This window comes from Salmo salar, chromosome 18, assembly GCF_965601325.2.
Source record: "Salmo salar chromosome 18, fSalSal1, whole genome shotgun sequence".
In the NCBI taxonomy this organism is placed as follows: domain Eukaryota; kingdom Metazoa; phylum Chordata; class Actinopteri; order Salmoniformes; family Salmonidae; genus Salmo; species Salmo salar.
In genome coordinates this window covers 12,118,956-12,137,141 of record NC_138308.1, presented here as the reverse complement: position 1 = coordinate 12,137,141, position 18,186 = coordinate 12,118,956, and the positions used below count along the sequence as shown (strand labels likewise).

At 43.8% G+C, this 18,186-nt stretch overlaps 1 protein-coding gene across 3 annotated transcripts in view; it reads left to right on the top strand.

Annotated features, from left to right (window-relative positions):
* Positions 1-18,186, top strand: part of plekhh2 (pleckstrin homology domain containing, family H (with MyTH4 domain) member 2) — an 81,466-nt gene that overhangs the window by 18,961 nt on the left and 44,319 nt on the right. For all 3 annotated transcript variants that reach the window (XM_082964718.1, XM_082964717.1, XM_014154132.3), the window contains exons 3-7: positions 15,141-15,203; positions 15,934-16,083; positions 16,320-16,403; positions 16,643-16,724; positions 16,822-17,001. In XM_082964718.1, the coding sequence (XP_082820844.1) occupies positions 15,141-15,203; positions 15,934-16,083; positions 16,320-16,403; positions 16,643-16,724; positions 16,822-17,001 (559 nt within the window). The remainder of the gene's footprint in view (positions 1-15,140; positions 15,204-15,933; positions 16,084-16,319; positions 16,404-16,642; positions 16,725-16,821; positions 17,002-18,186) is intronic.

Here is an 18,186-nt window from a genome sequence, read left to right as displayed (position 1 = left end):
ACAGGAACAATTAGGGTTAAGTGCCTTGCTCAAGGTCCCGTGTGGCTCAGTTGGTAGAGCATGGTGTTTGCAACGCCAGGGTTGTGGGTTCGATTCCCACGGGGGACCAGTACCGAGAAAAAATGTTTGAAATGTATGCATTCACTACTGTAAGTCGCTCTGGATAAGAGCGTCTGCTAAATGACTAAAATGTTTAAAATGTTTAAAAAAAAATGTTTAAATGTTCAAGAGCACATCGACAGATTTTTCACCTTGTCGGCTCGGAGACTCTATCCTGCGACCTTTCGTTTACTGGCTCTAACCGCTAGGCAACCTGCCACCAGTTTGTGTGGGGGTGTGTGTGCTAGTTTGCTGAATGGGCAGTGGGTGGGTGCAGTATTAATGTGGCCCAGGTTGAAGGTGTGTATCTTTTTGTGGTACAGTGCTCTACAGTTGTGTTAGCGAGATGTGAGTGGAGTGGAGCTTTTCTCTCGTTAATAGAGGACTTGAGATCCGGAGGGGTGTGCTGGCAAGGTGAAACGAGATGAAGCATCAAGATAAAGAAAGACCACCAGCCATACTGATGTCATCACCGATACCAGAAAGCTCTGAGTATCTCACTAAGGGAATAGAGAGAAGGTACAAGTTAGTAGGAAAACCTGGAACGATGGTCAAGTAGGAGAGTGAAGGTAAAGAAAGAGGGAACGGAGAGACGGAGTAGAAATAAACGCTCTTGTAATCATTTGGCGGCCCAGGGGAGGAAATTCCTGGGTTTGTAAACAGAGAGCGTGTTGCACAGGAAGTGACCGAGGCAGAGAGAGAGACAGTCTACACTTCTCCATGTTTGGAACGATGGAGGGATGTGGGTCACAACTAGTTTTTCTCCTCTCTCTCTCTCTCTCTCTTCCTCCCTGTGTCTGTCTCTCTCTGCAGTCTTTTTTTCTCACCCTCCTTCACCCTCCCACACTTACATTTTCTTCTCACTCTATTTTGACCTAACTTTCCCTCACTCTCTCCCTTTCTTCTCTCACTCTCTGTAATGCTTTCCTTTCGCCCACACCTTGCCTGTGGTATTTTGGGGAGGTAGTGGAGGGCTAGGTGGGGCGTTGGTTTTGGCCCCTGAACTAGCCAGCTGGAACAGTGGTCCACACAGCTCATACTGGAGACAAAGAGACCATGTGTGTTTTATTTTCCCAGGATGCTGCTTTGCACCCTCTCTCCCTACCCCCTTCAGTCTCTCTCTCACGCTTCTGTCTCGCGCTCTCTCTCTCTCTCTCTCTCTCTCTCTCTCTCATACTCTCTCATACTCTCTCATACTCTCTCATACTCTCTCATACTCTCTCATACTCTCTGTCTCCTATACTCACTCTCTGTCTCATATACTCAAGCTCACTCTCTCTCTCACACAGGCTAGGCCCTTTTTAATACTACTATGACTCTCTGATGTCGCCTTCTTACTGCACGAGTAAGTCTACTCACCACTACAGTAGAACCTTGAGCAGTAGAGTCGACACAGAAAGGGAGGATGAAGTATTTGGGACCTGGACGTTCACAATGGCCTACTTTTATGGTCCAGATCCCCACACACACATGTTAAAAGACAGGAACCACATTTGGGGTGGAGAGATGTGCTCTGGTTTTAGCATTCCCCCCACTTCCTGCCTTTCACTCCCAGATTGATTCCACATTTATGTGGGTGGTGGCCTCCTGTGGGGGTGTTGGGGTTAAATGTCACGTGGACCAATCATCTCTCTGACAAGGGCATGTCAATCACACTCAAGGATGTGAAGTAAGTAGAGTGGACCATCATAGTTTGCCTTACCGATGGCCACACTGTTGTACTTACAGTAGGATGGCAATAGCATCCGCAAACTCCGTGGCAAAAGAGTAGTCTGTTATTGTAAACATATATACACACACACACACACACACACACACACACATATAAGCACACAAACAAACATGCACACGCACTAACACAAACACTCAGAGAGAAAAGCCAGTTGTATCTCTTTAGTAAGACTGTGCTGCCTCTTCACACCCCCCTGCACTGTTCACACAGACATATGCTTCCAATTTCAGAGCAGGCCCAGCCGCCACCAATCTCAAGATGGGATTCCGCCTACGTCTCTAACCTTGAGATATTTGCTCCTTTCTCCACCGGTTTTCTCCTCATGACAGACGTGTGTGTGTGTGTGTCTGCATCTATGCATGTGTCTGTGTGTGTGTGTGTGTGTGTGCTTGAATGCATGTGTTTGTGCATGTGTGTAGGCGACTCAAAGGGGCTCTGTGTCTGCTGTAGTCACTGAGATGTGTGAGAGCTACAGTTCTATCCCCTCAGCACACCAGTAGTCAAGTGTCTGCTGTGTGGAAGGACTCTATATCTGATGGAGCCACTGCACGGAAATCAGTTATTACCATCGCTTTACTGTAGTGTTTAGCTGCTACGATGTTGAGCTACTACGGAGTAAATATGTAGGCCTGGTGTCTACAGAGGGAGGCTTTGTGAGCTGGCTGGGCTGTGGATGGAGTGTTGTGTGTGTGTGTGTGTGTGTGTGTGTGTGTGTGTGTGTGTGTGTGTGTGTGTGTGTGTGTGTGTTGGGAGGGTGTGTGGGGTGCTGGTTGGCTGGCCACAACGAGGCAGGCCCGGAATTCCAGGAATGCTAGGAAAACTGGAATTTGGATCCAGTGAGGAGGTTGAAGGGTGGCGTGATGGAGAGATGTTAGGGGTTATGTGCATTGACATGGCTTCTGTTGAGCCCCTTTTTTTGTGTGTGTTTCAAGTGTGTAAACGTTGTGTGTTCATGTTATTTAGACGTTGTGATTATAGCTGTCTGACTGGAAGTTTATTTCAGGGACTTGGTAATGGACCATAACACAGATTACCACAGTGTAAATTCCAGTAACAAAGTCCCATCAGAGCTGCTCAGGAAATGATGGACAGTGATGTGTCCTTACACAAGTGTGTGTGTGTGTGTGTGTGTGTGTGTGTGTGTGTGTGTGTGTGTGTGTGTGTGTGTGTGTGTGTGTGTGTGTGTGTGTGTGTGTGTGTGTGTGTGTGTGTGTGTGTGTGTGTGTGTGTGTGTGTGTGTGTGTGTACACAGCTGTACTCGATATATGGTCACATCAAATGTGGTGTCAATCAAATGAAAGCTAAGAATCCATTTTCGTCTTTTTTTTTAAGGCATATATAAATTGTTCAACCATCAAAAATCTGTAACAGAATGACTGCAACTGAATTGACTACAATGGGGAGTCATAGTAGTCATAAGCCAAAGTTGGTTCACCTGCTACCAGGGTTGTAGGAGTCCGGTCTCCAGACCACATATTGAGGGTCTTGTCTGGGTGCCAGGCGTGGCAGCCCAACCAACCCACAGAGAAAATGGAGTCACCATCGTAAGTTCGAGTCTAGGGTGAGATGGTGGGTGGAAGAGTGCGCTTAATTAAAATGGAAAAGCGTCGCGGTAGTTTTTGGAAAAAGAAAAACATCAAGATGAAGCAGCTGCTTTTTAAGTGCGATGCACTGTTGAGCGCTACATCCTGATGGGTCCGTGCTGATTGGACGGAGATTGTGACAGCCGGTTAAATGGCGTCCCTTGACAAGGCAAGAACAAGATGTCAGGAGAAGTGCAGTATTATCAGAAGGAGAGGTATACTTGGAATACAGAGGAGGAATGGAGGGGAAAAGAGAGGCAGAGGAGGTCTAAGAGAGAGAGGGGGGGAGGAAGAGGGTGAGCTTGAGTCGGTTAAACATTTTGGGGAAAAAAGGAGATGGTTTGTTAAAGAGGAATGGTAGAAAATGTAAGCAGTGAGATGAAGACAGGAGGAGAGATGGAAATGAATGAGGTCAAAGTATCGGAGGTGGTAGGTGTGGTGAAGTTCTCGGAGCACGAGGCTTGTACCGAGGGTCAGGATAAATATGAGTCAGTGACAGTAGGAGTGACGTTTTTGGAAAAAGTGGACTCTTGCCTTTTGGCTGATCTATTTGTGGTTTCAGGGTGGGTGAAAACAGAGTTGGGTGCTGTGGAATCGGGGAGGGTAACCAGAAGTGTTCTTGTGATAATTGTTTGTGTTTCTGCTGGTCAGAGGGAGCCGGCTCTCCGAGTTAAACAAATGGGGACAAGAGATGTGAATTGTTTTGCTCTCAAGAAAATGGCGCCATTGAAAGGAGTGATTACTGGGGTAGCGGTAAATGTAAAAGTTGACCAACTGAAGGGGAGGATTCCCTGTGTTTGTGATGTTTGTCGTTTGGTGCGACAGAGACAGGGTGGCGAGAATGGTGAAACAGAAGAGTCATCATCTGTTCTTTTGAGTTTTGATGTTGTTAGGATATAGTATAAGTTATCCCGTACGAGCTTTTGTGCCGAATACATTACGTTGTTCCAGGTGTCAAGCTTATGGGCATGTGGCAGCAGTATGTAGGAGGGAGGTTCCTAGGTGTGAGAAGTGTGCAGAAGGGCATGAGACAAAGGAATGTGTAGTGGTATGTGTTAATTGTAGAGGTGCCCATGTGGCTGGTGATCAGAAATGTTCTGTGTAAGAGAGGCAGGTTGAGGTTTCCACAGTTAAGAGTAGTGCAGAAGTGGTCATATGCTGAGGCAGTGAATGAATTTTTTTTTTTAACCTTTATTTAACTAGGCAAGTCAGTTAAGAACAAATTCTTATTTACAATGACGGCCTACCAAAAGGCAAAAGGCCTCCTGCGGGGACGGGGGCTGGGTTTAAAAATAAAACAATAAAATATAAATATAGGACAAAACACACATCACGACAAGAGAGACACCACAACACTACATAAAGAGAGACCTAAGACAACAACTTAGCATGGCAGTAACACATGACAACACAGCATGGTAGCAACACAACACAGCATGGTAGAAACACAACACAGCATGGTAGCAACACAACAAAACAACACCATGGTAGAAACACAACATGGTAGCAGCACAAAACATGGTACAAACATTATTGGGCACAAAGATCAAGAAGGTAGAGACAACAATACATCACACAAAGCAGCCACAACTGTCAGTAAGAGTGTCCATGATTAAGTCTTTGAATGAAGAGATGGAGCTAAAACTGTCCAGTTTATTGAAGAAAGTAGATGATGGGTCAAGGGGAGGGATCCTGAGAGGAGTGGTGTGAGTAGTAGATCTGTACCAGTACAGAGGGATAGGCCAACAAGTGATAGATGTTTCAATAAGATTAGATTTTTAGCATTTATAGCAATGGTTATCAACTACCACAGGGATGGAATGTAAGTCACAAAAAAACAGGTTTTGGTGACAGCTGCAGAGAGATATTTGGGTGTGCGAGACTTGACATCAGAATAGTTACAGGGTGTGTTGAGTGGTGGTGTCCCTTCCTTTCAGGTTGTTGGCCTGAGGTAGGACTATGTAGATTTAAATAGTGGAGTAGGGTGGTGTTATTTTCTATTATTTAAATGTTTTTGTGAGTGTGTTGTTAGATGGTAGGGTATTTGTAAAAAATATATATACTCCAGTGTAGTAGGGGGCGGTAATGCAACATTTATTGGATGCCAACCGCCGTTAAAACTCATCAAAGAAGAAGATGTCTGCGTGTCAGAGATGCCTATTGAAACCTGGGATTCCTACTTTACTCGTAACATTACTGTCCTTTACTTTCATTGAAAAATATCCTCTTTGTCTGAATTTCCTTGACTCGCTGGTAGGGAAGAGTGGGGGAAAGTTGCGCGCTTACTAATAGTAAACAGGGAAATTGTAGATCTTTATATCTATTATAGACATGTATGTGCTGTGGCGAACCTTTTGGACATAGGCCTTCAGCGTGTGACGGGCTCGTGATGCTAAAAGGACACCAACCGTAAAACCAGTGCACTCATGTAGTGAGGACTGGCCACCCCTCAGAGCCTGGTTCCTCTCTAGGTTTCTTCCTTGGTTCCTGCCTTTCTAGGGAGTTTTTCCTAGCCACCGTGCTTCTACATCTACATTGCTTGCTGTTTGGGTTGTTAGGCTGGGTTTCTGTACAGCACTTTGTGACATCGGCTGATGTAAAAATGGCTTTAGAAATGGGATTGATTGATGTAGGAGAGTGCACTTCTTGGTAAAACAAAGGAAGTGGAGGCTATACACAGGTATACACCCTATACCCACTTTTTTTCAGTGGGCATTGCTATACTCACTTCTTAATCCCTTCTGTTGCGTATCAAAGTAGTGTAATGGAGGCATACAACTTATTAATTATGTAGTATAATTGGGGTTGGAAACTTTATGGTTACAGAGTTTTTCCGGAGATTTTCCATGGGAAGTTAAGCCCTAGAATTTGGGGAATTTTGCTTAAATTCATCAAATAAGTTAGCTTATAACAGTGAACCTTTTTTGTGGGATACACATATGGCAATTCTAGGTTTTGTGGCATATTTTGGTTAAACTATCCCCAATTCAATGGAATTGCAACCCTGTGCATGCACAGTGCATTAATCCATCACATGTGCAGTGCACTCTTCCATCACATATACAGCTGATTCTCAAGATCTTGCACACTAATGAGATGCTATTGAGCCCACACTACTACACTGTCTGAGCCAAGGACTACATTCTTTCTGGTAAGATTTGATAACAATACTGGGTGAGGTGAATATATTTTATATGACAATATTTTTTGTTAACTAGTAAATACACTGCGTACACAATTATTAGGCAAATTATATTCCTCAGGATTAATTTTATTGTTGAACAAACACAATGCTCTCAGTCAATCCAAAATGTTATTGAACCTCAAACCTGAATGTTTAACAAAGGAAAAGTGAGTATTGTCTTTCTCAGGGAAATATATAAGTGTTCACAATTATTAGGCAACTATTAGTGTGCAGAATTATTAGGCAACTAAATTACAAAAATAATTTCTCTCAACTCACTTGTTGATTCTCAATTTTTAGAGTAAGTGTAACAGATAAGTAACACAAAATGACAATTATATAACATTCAGTGACCAATATAGCCACCCTTATGTTCAATAACTGCCACGAGCCTTCCATCCATGGAGTCTGTCAGTTTGTTGATCTGTTCACGATCAATTTTCGCCGAAGCAGCAACCACAGCCTCCCAAATGCTGTTCAAAGAGGTGTATTGTCTTCCCTCCCTGTAAATCTCACGTTTGAGAAGGGCCCACAAGGAAGGAGGCCAGGATGTTATTCAGGCATTTCTGAGGCCCTTGCTGGCTAGTCAAGTAGTGGAGTACTTGGATGCATGTGATGGAGCATTGTCCTGCATAAAGATCATGGCCTTCTAGAGTGCTGAGGACGTCTTCCTGTACCACTGTTTGACGAAAGAATCTTCCAGAAACTGGCAGTAGGTTTGGGAGTTGAGTTTCAGTCCATCTTCAACCCGAAAAGGTCCAACTACCTCATCCTCAATGATAGCAGTCCATACCAGTACCCCTCCTTCACCTTGCTGGCACCTGACTCAAAGTGGTGCCCTGTGTCCATTACTGATCCAGCCACGGGCCCATCAATTTGGTCCATCAAGAGTCACTTTCATTTCATCTGTCCATAAAACCTTTGAAAAATCTGTGTTCAGGTATTTCTTTGCCCAATCTTGACGCTTCAACTTGTGAATCTTATTCAGTGGGGGTCTTGTTTCAGTCTTCTTGACCTTGGCCATGTCTCTGAGCACTTGACACCTTGTACTTCTGAACTCTCCAGGTAGGTTGCAGTTCTGGAATACGGTGGCACTGGAGGATAATGGGTTGCTGGTAGTTTGACGTTTAATTCTTCTCAAGTCTTTTGCAGTTAATTTGCGCCTTTTCTTCCCCATATGTTTTTTGCGCCCCAGTTGACTATTCGCAACAAAACGTTTGATTGTCCGGTGTTCACGCCTCAATAGTTGAGCTATTTAAAGAGTGTCGCATCCGTCTGAAAGGCATTTTACATTTTTGGCTTTTCAGTGTCAGTTAAATCTATTTTTTGGCCCATTTTACCTGAGCTAATGAGGCTGCCTAATAATTATGCACACCTTGATATAAGGTGTTATTCACTTTGCCACACCCTCCCTCATTACACAAATACATATCACCTGAAAATGATTAAATCCAATAAACATTGAAGTTTATATGGTTTGGACTTCGAAAATGTGAATAGAAATAATGATAAGATCAGAATACTCACTTGCCTAATAATTGTGCACGCAGTGTAGTAGCCTACAGCAAAGTGTGTTTAAATAATGTCTAACTTGTTAACAATTTCTGCTAGTGTCACCTTTGTGTGTAGAGATGGACCAAGGCGCAGCGTGCTCTGAGTTCCAAACAACAAACCGTGACGACAGAGGTGCTACATGCACTTACTCAAAATAAGATCCCACAAAACACAGTGGGGAAATAGCTGCATAAATATGATCCCCAATCAGAGACAACAATAAACAGCTGCCTCTGATTGGGAACCATACCAGGCAACCCTAGTCACACCCTGACCTAACCAACATAGAGAATAAAAGGCTCTCTATGGTCAGGGCGTGACAGCTAGTTAGTTTTTGCTACCATGTTGGTTTTAGCTTGCTTGAGCCTGCTAACTGAGAAGTGTTAATTCACCTGTTTCCAAACATGTTTAATTTTAAAACATTTATCTTACAAAGGAGTTGTTTAATCTAACTGCTTAACGATTTATTTGTACATGGAATTGTATTTCTTTTTTTTTTTACAAAATAGTTTCTAATCTTTACAGGAAAATGCCACGGGCATTATCTGATGTGTGGAGACATTTCACTGCCGCTAATGTAGAAGGAAAAGCTGTGTACATTTGCAAATACTGTGCCAAATCATATGTGAAGAATGCAAAGACGCAGAATCATCTGGCCAAGTGCATAAAGTTCCCTCAGCGCTCACAACAAGCAACCTCTGACAAAAGTCCCTCTACTCCTATTCGAGGTGAAAATGATGAATCAGACACCTTATCGATAGCAACAGCTCATGGTCCTCCTGGAATCGGAAGTTTTCTTTGACTCAATGGAGCAACGTAGTCAGATAACTGCTGATGAATGTCTTGCTCTAGCTGTGTATGCAACTGGTTCACCTCTGATGCTCACAGGCAATATGTATTGGAAGAGATTTCTGAATGTTCTTCTCCCAGCATACACCCCTCCAACCAGACATGCTTTATCTACTCATTTGCTGGATGCAGAGTTCAAGTGAAGGTCAAGCAAATCATAGAGAAAGCAGACTGTATTGCAAACATCTCTGATGGGTGGTCAAATGTTTTTGGGCAAGGAATAATTAACTACATCTCTACCCCTCAACCAGTATTCTACAAGAGCACAGACACAAGGGACAACAGACACCCCGGTCTCTACGTTGCAGATGAGCTGAAGGCAGTCATCAATGACCTTAGACCACAGAAGGTATTTGCACTGGTGACAGACAATGCTGCGAACATGAAGGCTGCTTGGTCTAAAGTGGAGGAGTCCTACCATCACATTACACCCATTGGCTGTGCTGCTCATGCATTGAATCTGCTCCTCAAGGACATCATGGCACTAAAAACAATGGATACATTCTACAAGAGAGCCAAGGAAATGGTTAGGTATCTGAAGGGTCATCAAGTTATAGCAGCAATCTACCTCACCAAGCACAGTGAGAAGAATAAGAGCACCACATTGAAGCTACCCAGCAACAACCGTTGGGGTGGTGTTGTCATCATGTTTGACAGTCTCCTGGAGGGGAAGGAGTCTCTCCAAGAAATGGCCATATCACAGTCTGCCCCATCAAGAGGATCCTCCTGGATGATGTATTTTGGGAGAGAGTGGTAAGCAGCCTGAAACTAAATGTATCTACCCAGAAACTACCAAAGAAAAATTCTGGTTAAATATTTGTTTGTCTTCAACGTTAACCTTTTCCTTTATAACAAAACTGAAGCGATTAAATCAGAACATAATTGAAACTAATAATCTATAATTCTAATTATTTTTTATTATTTTATAAATCCTTAGCCTTTCTCTGAAATTGTAGAAGGCCCTCATTGTTCCCCACTGTGTTTGGGTTTGTAAAAATTTGTGGAGTGGTTGTATTTTCCCTCAGCATGCATTTTTTTCACCGTTCTGAATGTCTAGAGAATCCATATGTTGTTCTGAAATATGAACACAGAAATACAGGACATTTTGAACACTTTTATGGTAACAATTTGACAAAATTACAGTCATGATCTTGAATTGGACTCGAATTTTTCTGGTATCGGTCTTGTCTCTGACTTCTCTTCCCCCTTCCGTTCTCGGTCTTGACACTCTCGCCCCCTCTGCGGTCTTGGTCTTGAATCGTCTCGCTTTAGGTGGTCTCGAACACACTGCATCCTACTGTCCTGCCTTCCACTGGGATACTGTTATATTCACCTCATAATGGTTTTCTTTCTCTTTCTGTCGTGTGGTGGTCAAAGAAAGTGTGTGAAAACAGTTTGAACAACCCGTCCCTCTCTCTCTCTCTTCTCTTCAGTTAATGTCACCTCCCCCGGCTCTTACTGGCACCTACCCATGAACCCTCTCTCTTTCCATTCACTGTAACCAGCCCTGTCACCCACTGAGCACCGACCAAAACCAGGCTGAACTGAACTCTACTCTGCTCTGCTGTACTGTACTTTACTGTCCTGTACCGTGATGTCCAAACTTGTGAAACATAGACGTCTATGATTGGTACAGATTTGATGCGGTCCGGACCAACCAGATTTGGTCTTGTTTTGGGGGAGAATAATACCAAAACATGCAAAGGAGGATATTGCATTTTTCTATGTTTGTGTACCCATTCAGGATACATCACCATGAATTGACGTTCATAATTATGCATTTGTGTATAGTATAGATCAGGGATGTCATTTTATTACCGGGTGTTAATCCACTTCACTTACTGTAGTTCAACCAAAATACATTTTTAGAAACTTAAGGTGTCATGTCACAGCTGACACCCCATTCTTTCTGCAGACATCTTTGAATCTTAATTCGGTGTAGATATTTAACAGTTCTTGGAAGACATGGTCACAATTGAGGGAGATTTTCATTGGAAATTGTTAAAAGTAGTGCTTGTGCATGGAGTTGTGTGGCTTGTGCATGGAGTTGTGTGGCTTGTGCATGGAGTTGTGTGGCTTGTGCATGGAGTTGTGTGGCTTGTGCATGGAGTTGTGTGGCTTGTGCATGGAGTTGTGTGGCTTGTGCATGGAGTTGTGTGGCTTGTGCATGGAGTTGTGTGGCTTGTGCATGGAGTTGTGTGGCTTGTGCATGGAGTTGTGTGGCTTGTGCATGGAGTTGTGTGGCTTGTGCATGGAGTTGTGTGGCTTGTGTAGCCCTTTACACTTGTACCCGTATACGGTTTAAAATGGCAGATTTGGAGCGCAGTGGCTGTACAGTAACATGCTATACATCACGTCAGTGCTCTGACTGAGCTTCACAGCGCTGGATGGGTTTTGACTGACAGCTGTTCTGAACTTGAGCACCTCGCGGGACAACAAATTGCCCCCATCCCTCCCGCTAATTGGGCAACGTTTGCACGTTTTGTTGTCTGAGAGAGGAAAATGCTGTAAATAAAGAGGACTCTATGTATTTAGAAAGATGAGACATTGAGGATTTGTGAGTCCAAATGTCCACATCACATTTCCGTATCATAAAACTGATGTCCTATCCAGTGTCAACGTTTATGATCACTACGTGTGATGTAGAGTAACAAGATGACATGGCGTCATACCCTGGGTCGTTCTGAACAGAATGAGCCTATGTTCGTCTGTTGCGAAGGACAATCGCTGAATGCACTCACGACTCCATTCTATGTGCACCAAAATGTTGATCTGTTTCCCTGAATTGCATTGTGAAAGCTTAACACTGTGACATTGTATTTTATAAATTGACAATAGAACAGGCTTTTTGGAGAGGTGTGTGTGACCACTGGGAGACACCAGTTAGTCCTCTCACTGAGAACCCTTGGAATTATTTTGTCTTTTGTTGCACCTACCCCACATTTTCCAGGAATATTCTTATCATTAACTGAATGTATCCAGATTATTTTCTGATTTCTTTATCAACAAATGCATCGAAATGTACAGTGAAATTGTAAAATGAACAAAATCAAAAGTGTAATTTTTGGATTCGGTCTTGTGTCAGGTGAACTGTTGTGTTCTCACCTTTTGGTCAAATAATTTTCCTATAATCTCGAAACTGTTCCTTTTCAATCGCTACCATGTTTATGCATATGCTTTTTATATTTCCTCTGTAAGGAACATCTCAATTTAGCCCTATGCATATCGGCCAATTCCCACGAGTATAAAGGGTTAACTTTGCAATCGATGGTTTTTGTTTGGCATACTTTTAAAGTGAAAAATCGGAGTCTCAGCCTCATTATGCCACCATCGAATTGCCTGCCTGTAATTACAGTTCTATTCTCTGCCTGATGCTATATCTGTGCATTGAGAGAAAGCTGTGGTTTGTCATTTGTGGACGACCTTGGGCTCTGGAGAATCCTTCCGAAGAAGATGTGGCTAAGTGTGTGTGTGTGTGTGTGTGTGTGTGTGTGTGTGTGTGTGTGTGTGTGTGTGTGTGTGTGTGTGTGTGTGTGTGTGTGTGTGTGTGTGTGTGTGTGTGTGTGTGTGTGTGTGTGTGTGTGTGTGTGTGTGTGTGTGTGTGTGTGTGTGTCGTGAGTGCTTGCCTGCCTCTTTGTGTGCATGTGCGTGTGTACATTTATATGTGTGTGCAAGGCTGACCATAAGCGAGATTTGGTTGGGGGGCCCCCACCTCGTGGGCGAAACATTTAAGTGGCCCCCCTCTTGACGAAGTTTTAGCTTCAATTTCCTGCTGTTCTTCATATTTTGTCATGGGGCATGGATAACATTTTGCACTTTTAAAGCAAGTTTTCTGAAGTTCTACATATTTTGCCATGGGGTGGGAGAACATTTAGCAAATGTATAACTAATTTCATGCAATTATACTCTCTATATATACTTTGCCATGGCGCGGAGAGATAAATTAGCAGTTTTACATCCAATTTCCTGCACATTTTGCCATGGGATGGGGAGAAATTGTTGAAGTTTTAAAGCTAATTTCCTGAAATTTTGCCATAACTTATACCATATTAATGTAATATCGGAGTGAGAATGACTAACAAAATCAGGGCCCCTGGAGGTCAGGGCCCCTGAGCACGTGCCCGGTCTATAAATCTGTCATGATTACTTTTAGATAGCTGGCTAGACTAATTTATCAATCTGAAAATGAGTTGAATCCCTGACTGAGTAAAAATAAGTACCAAAAAAAATGATGTCGCTTATGCCCTGTGTGTGTGTGTGTGTGTGTGTGTGTGTGTGTGTGTGTGTGGTGATGTATTGGAAAGGGGAAAGGGTTCAGTTGCACAACTCAATGCATTCAACCGAAATGTATCTTCCACATTTAACCCAACCCCTCTGCAGGTTTCATGTGTGTTTTTGATCTGAACACACCCTTTGGTCCAGCTGGCGCACCACTGGCCACAGTTAGGGTAGTGTGTGTGTACAATTGTGTACAGTCTGCCCCTGCTGTGAATAGGCTCCAGGCCTTCCTTCCCTCAGCCGGAGTTGGAAGACAGAGTGGACCCGACTGGTTCAGACAGGATTTGCTGTGTACCACTGGCTTCACTGACTGCCCTTTTAAAATATTTCACTAGGCTTTTAGGTCTACTGAAATGTCCATAAAACAACGTCCTTGGTTCTTGCTCGGAAACCTATACATACAGTTTTGATCCACATAGAGAGTCTTCCAAATGTATTATTCTCCTGCAATGGAAACTCTGTGTGTGTGTGTGTGTGTGTGTGTGTGTGTGTGTGTGTAAGGGCATAGCATCAGCTAACCTCTGGGTCCGGCTGGGCTGGGTCCATTTCCCAGTTACTAGAACTAAAGGGAAACACATTGCTGAGTAGAACCAGTGCCAGAGCAATGAGAGTCCAACAGCAACTCTGGAGCCAGCTCTCCAGTCCATACAGGCTCCACTATAGCCTCGCCATGATGTCATGATCCCAGAATACTGGACGTGTGTGTGTGTGTGTGTGTGTGTGTGTGTGTGTGTGTGTGTGTGTGTGTGTGTGTGTGTGTGTGTGTGTGGTGTGTGTGTGTGTGTGTGTGTGTGTGTGTGTGTGTGTGTGTGTGTGTGTGTGTGTGTGTGGGACAGAATGCCGCTGCTGTAATGGGACTTTGTGGAAGGGTGGTTGTGTTGTTGCTGCACATTCAAAGGCCGTGTTTGTCAGAGGGCTTGGGATTCTTCGTGTGCCTCCTCAGAAGACATTGGTTTCTCTGCCACTTCCGCCACTTTGAGCTGAGGCATTTGAGAGGAATGTTACTCATAAATTCTTCCACATTCCCCGTTCCCACAAAGCTGTGTCTGTGTGCGCGTCAGTGCGTTCTTTCCTTTGTGTGTGTGTATGTATGCGTATGCGTGTGCGTGCGTGCCTGTGCGTGCGTGCGTGTTTCCACTGTAACTGTGACCAAGTGGCGTGCGAAGTGCACTAGATCTGTTAGGCGTCTCGTTGCAGTGTAAACAGTGGTGTTCTCTGGTATTAATGGCGCTCTCTGTGTCTCTGTGGTTTAACACGAGCCTGACAGCTTTCTTAGAGTCCTCTCTGGCCAGGGCACACAAAGGACCGGCTGTAACCGTGAGACTTGACACCAGTGCACTTTCACGTCCAACCAGACTTCCGTGTAACACACTGTAGCCGTAACCAAGAGGGGCAGTACAACGGGAGTCAAGTCTCACATAAGTAGGCAAAGAGTTAGTCTTTACTATACAGGTTTAGTAGTTACAAGTGATGACATCGAAACTTTTTTTTTTTATTAGTCGCATTTTAAAAATCTAACGCAAAATATATTTGACAATGGATGCTCAATGCAAGAGCATTTGGGGAATGTAACTGTTCCCTTTTCCATTTAGGAACATAAATCAGGAAGTGTTATCAGTAATGACACTCACTATGTCCAGTATGCACCACCTCCCGTTCTTTATTTGGATGTAGTTGTTGCATTTGGGTTTGATCTTTCTCCTCTAAGACTGTTTTAATGTGTTAGACCAAGAGGGAAATGAATGGTCTCGTTCACGTCATTCAGTGCAAGTGAGGGGAGTGGGACTGAGGATGTAGTCAGTGACTGTGTATGTAAACATGGAACATAAACGTGATGTGTCCATCATTCTCCCTCTTACAGATTCAGCAGCTGGAGACACAGGTGATAGAGGCAGAGAAGCGTGCCTTCAAAGCTCACCAGCAGGTAAATGAGGTGTGTGTGTGTGTGTGTGTGTGTGTGTGTGTGTGTGTGTGTGTGTGTGTGTGTGTGTGTGTGTGTGTGTGTGTGTGTGTGTGTGTGTGTGTGTGTGTGTGTGTGTGTGTGTGTGTGTGGGTGTTACATGTACAGATAAATGCCAAAATAAAGGCAACACCAACATAAAGTGTCTTAATAGGGTGTTAGAACAGCTTCAATCCACCTTGACATAGATTCTACACATGTCTGGAACTCTACTGGAGGGATGCAACACCATTCTTGCCTGAAAAATTCCATCATTTGGTGTTTTGTTGATGGTGGTGGAAACCGTCGTCTCAGGCGCCACTCCAGTATCTCCCATAAGTGTTCAGTTGGGTTGAGATCCGGTGACTGAGACATGGCATATGGTTAACACGTTTTCATGCTCGTCAAACCATTCAGTGACCACTCGTGGATGGGGGCTTTTTCATCCTATGGGGGCATAGCCATGGTAGCCAAAATACTGGCCTGCCCAGCATTTTTATACATGACCATAAGCATGATGGGATGTTTAATTGCTTAATTAACTCAGGAGCCACACCTGTGTGGAAGCACCTGCTTTTGACATACTTTGAATCCCTCATTTACTTTAGGTGTTTCCTTTATTTGGGAAGTTACCTGTATAGTTCTTGAGCACATTCTATTATGTGTGATGAGTGCGTATGCGTACTCTTCATAACAGTGTGTGTGTCTCTCTCAGGTGCAGTGGATGGAGGAGAAGGTGAAGGCTCCAGACGGTCAGTCAGGTGACTCTGAGGTGCGGTTGTTCAAACGCTGTCAGGACCTACAGTCTCTCCTACAGGAGAAGGATGATGTCATCGCCCTGCTGGAGACACAACTGGAGGAGCAGGTAAACAGTTGTCCCTAGACTTTCTCCCCTAATGATTAGGTTTAGGATTGTGAGAGGGTAAGCTGATCCTAGAACAGTGTTTGTGACTACAGCTGGAGGAGTAGGTAAAGAGCTGCCACTAGACAGTGATCTAAGGTCAGTTTTGTTATTTTCCCCCGTAATGGTTAAGGTTAGGATTGTGGGGATGGTATGCTGATCCTAGATCAGTGTTGATGTCTGTCTCTCTCCCTTACCAGAAACAGATCCGAGCCCAGGATGCTAAGACTGTGGAGGAGAAAGCAGCGAAGATCAAAGAGTGGGTGATGCTGAAGCTGTGTGAGGTACAGTACATGAAGTGTGTGTCCTCACAAGGATAGCAAAACAAGGAAAGCATATTGCTAGTCTCCACAAGGAATAATGCTATTTTAGGCTTAGGGTTGCAATTAGGGTTAGGGAAATAGGATTTTCAATGGGAATCAATTGTTTGGTCACCACAAGGAAAGTAAAACAAGCATGTGTGTATTTGTATAGTATTAGTGTTGATGCTTTTTGGTGTTACAAGAGTTTGTGCTGTTCTTAGTTTGAGGTGGAGAATGCTGCTCTGAGAGAGACCAACATTCAGCAGGAGGCTCAGATCCAGGAGTTACAGAAACAGATGCAGGGTAAGGACCACAGGAAAGACACGCACACACACACACACACATACCCAAGTCTCCTGGCTAGACATTTTAAAGTCTCTGTTTCATGTATGTGTTCCAGCCCTGGAGCAAAAGCGAGGAGTTGGTGTCCAGTCTAAGCCCGGGGAAGCCCAGCGTCTCAGCAGCCTGACATTTGGCTGTTTCCAGGTACGAGGGAAGAACCCCCAGGTCCTAACAGGCCCCGAGCCCGTCCAGAGGACCCTCAGAACCCAGCCCGAGGCCGAAGGGGGTAACAACACTGGTCAGTCCCTACCTCCTCATATCTACTGGATGACCATCACTGATAATTTCTATGACTATCAATGTCGTACTACAGATGTAGGATCTTAATTTGAGCCCGTTTTCTACAGCAGAAAAATAGTCCTGCAGCAACAGGAAATGTGAATTATAATTCATGGAGATTTTTGTAGGGGTTGATACATTGTTTGTTAAGGCAAATCATGTCTGACATTTAAGTGGAAATTACAAACTTTAAAAGCCTTTTTAAACTTTGAATATACTACACGTTTGCATTTCCTGCTCTACAGGACAATTCTTAGCAACAAAAGAGTGATCAAATTAAGATCCTACATCTTATGTTCTTCACTTCTGGTCCAGGAAAACCACTAGTCCAGTGGATAGGTGAAATGATTGTTCCATTTTATGATACAAGTATCAAACTTGTTACACTAATACTAGATACCTTAAGGAACATTTTAAAGATTGAGGCTATCTGGGAAGCCTGTCAGTCATTCAGGGTGGCCATTTTAATAAAATTACTGCCATGTGGATTTCCTGGTAGAAGAAAGCCTCTACCATCCGTTCTATTGGCCAATGTGCAATCACTGGAGAATAAACTGGATGAGCTCCGACATTAAAAACAGTAAAATCTTATGTTTCATCGAGTCGTGGCTGAACGACGACATAGATAATATACAGTTGACTGGGTTTTCCATGCATCGGCAGGACAGAACAGCTACGTTCGGTAAGACGAGGGGTGGGAGTTTGTGTCTATTTGTCAATAACAGCTGGTGTGCAATGTCTAATATTAAGGTAGTCTCGAGGTATTGCTTGCCTGAGGTAGTATGGTCTACAGCTTATCATGAGGTACTCTATCTACCAAGAGAGTTTATCTATATTTTTCTTAGCCATCTATTTACCACCACAAACCAACGCTGGCACTAAGACCGCACTCAAGGAGCTGTATAAGGCCATAAGTAAACACGAAAATGCTCATTGGGAAGCGGCGCGCCTAGTGGCCGGGGACTTTAATGCAGGCGAACTTACGTCCGTTTTACCTCACTTCTACCAGCACGTGCAACCAGAGGGAAGAAAAAAAACTCTAGACCACCTTTACTCCACACACAGAAACGCATACAAAGCTCTCCCTCACCCTCCATTTGGAAAATCTGACCATAATTCTATCCTCTTGATTCCTGCTTACAAG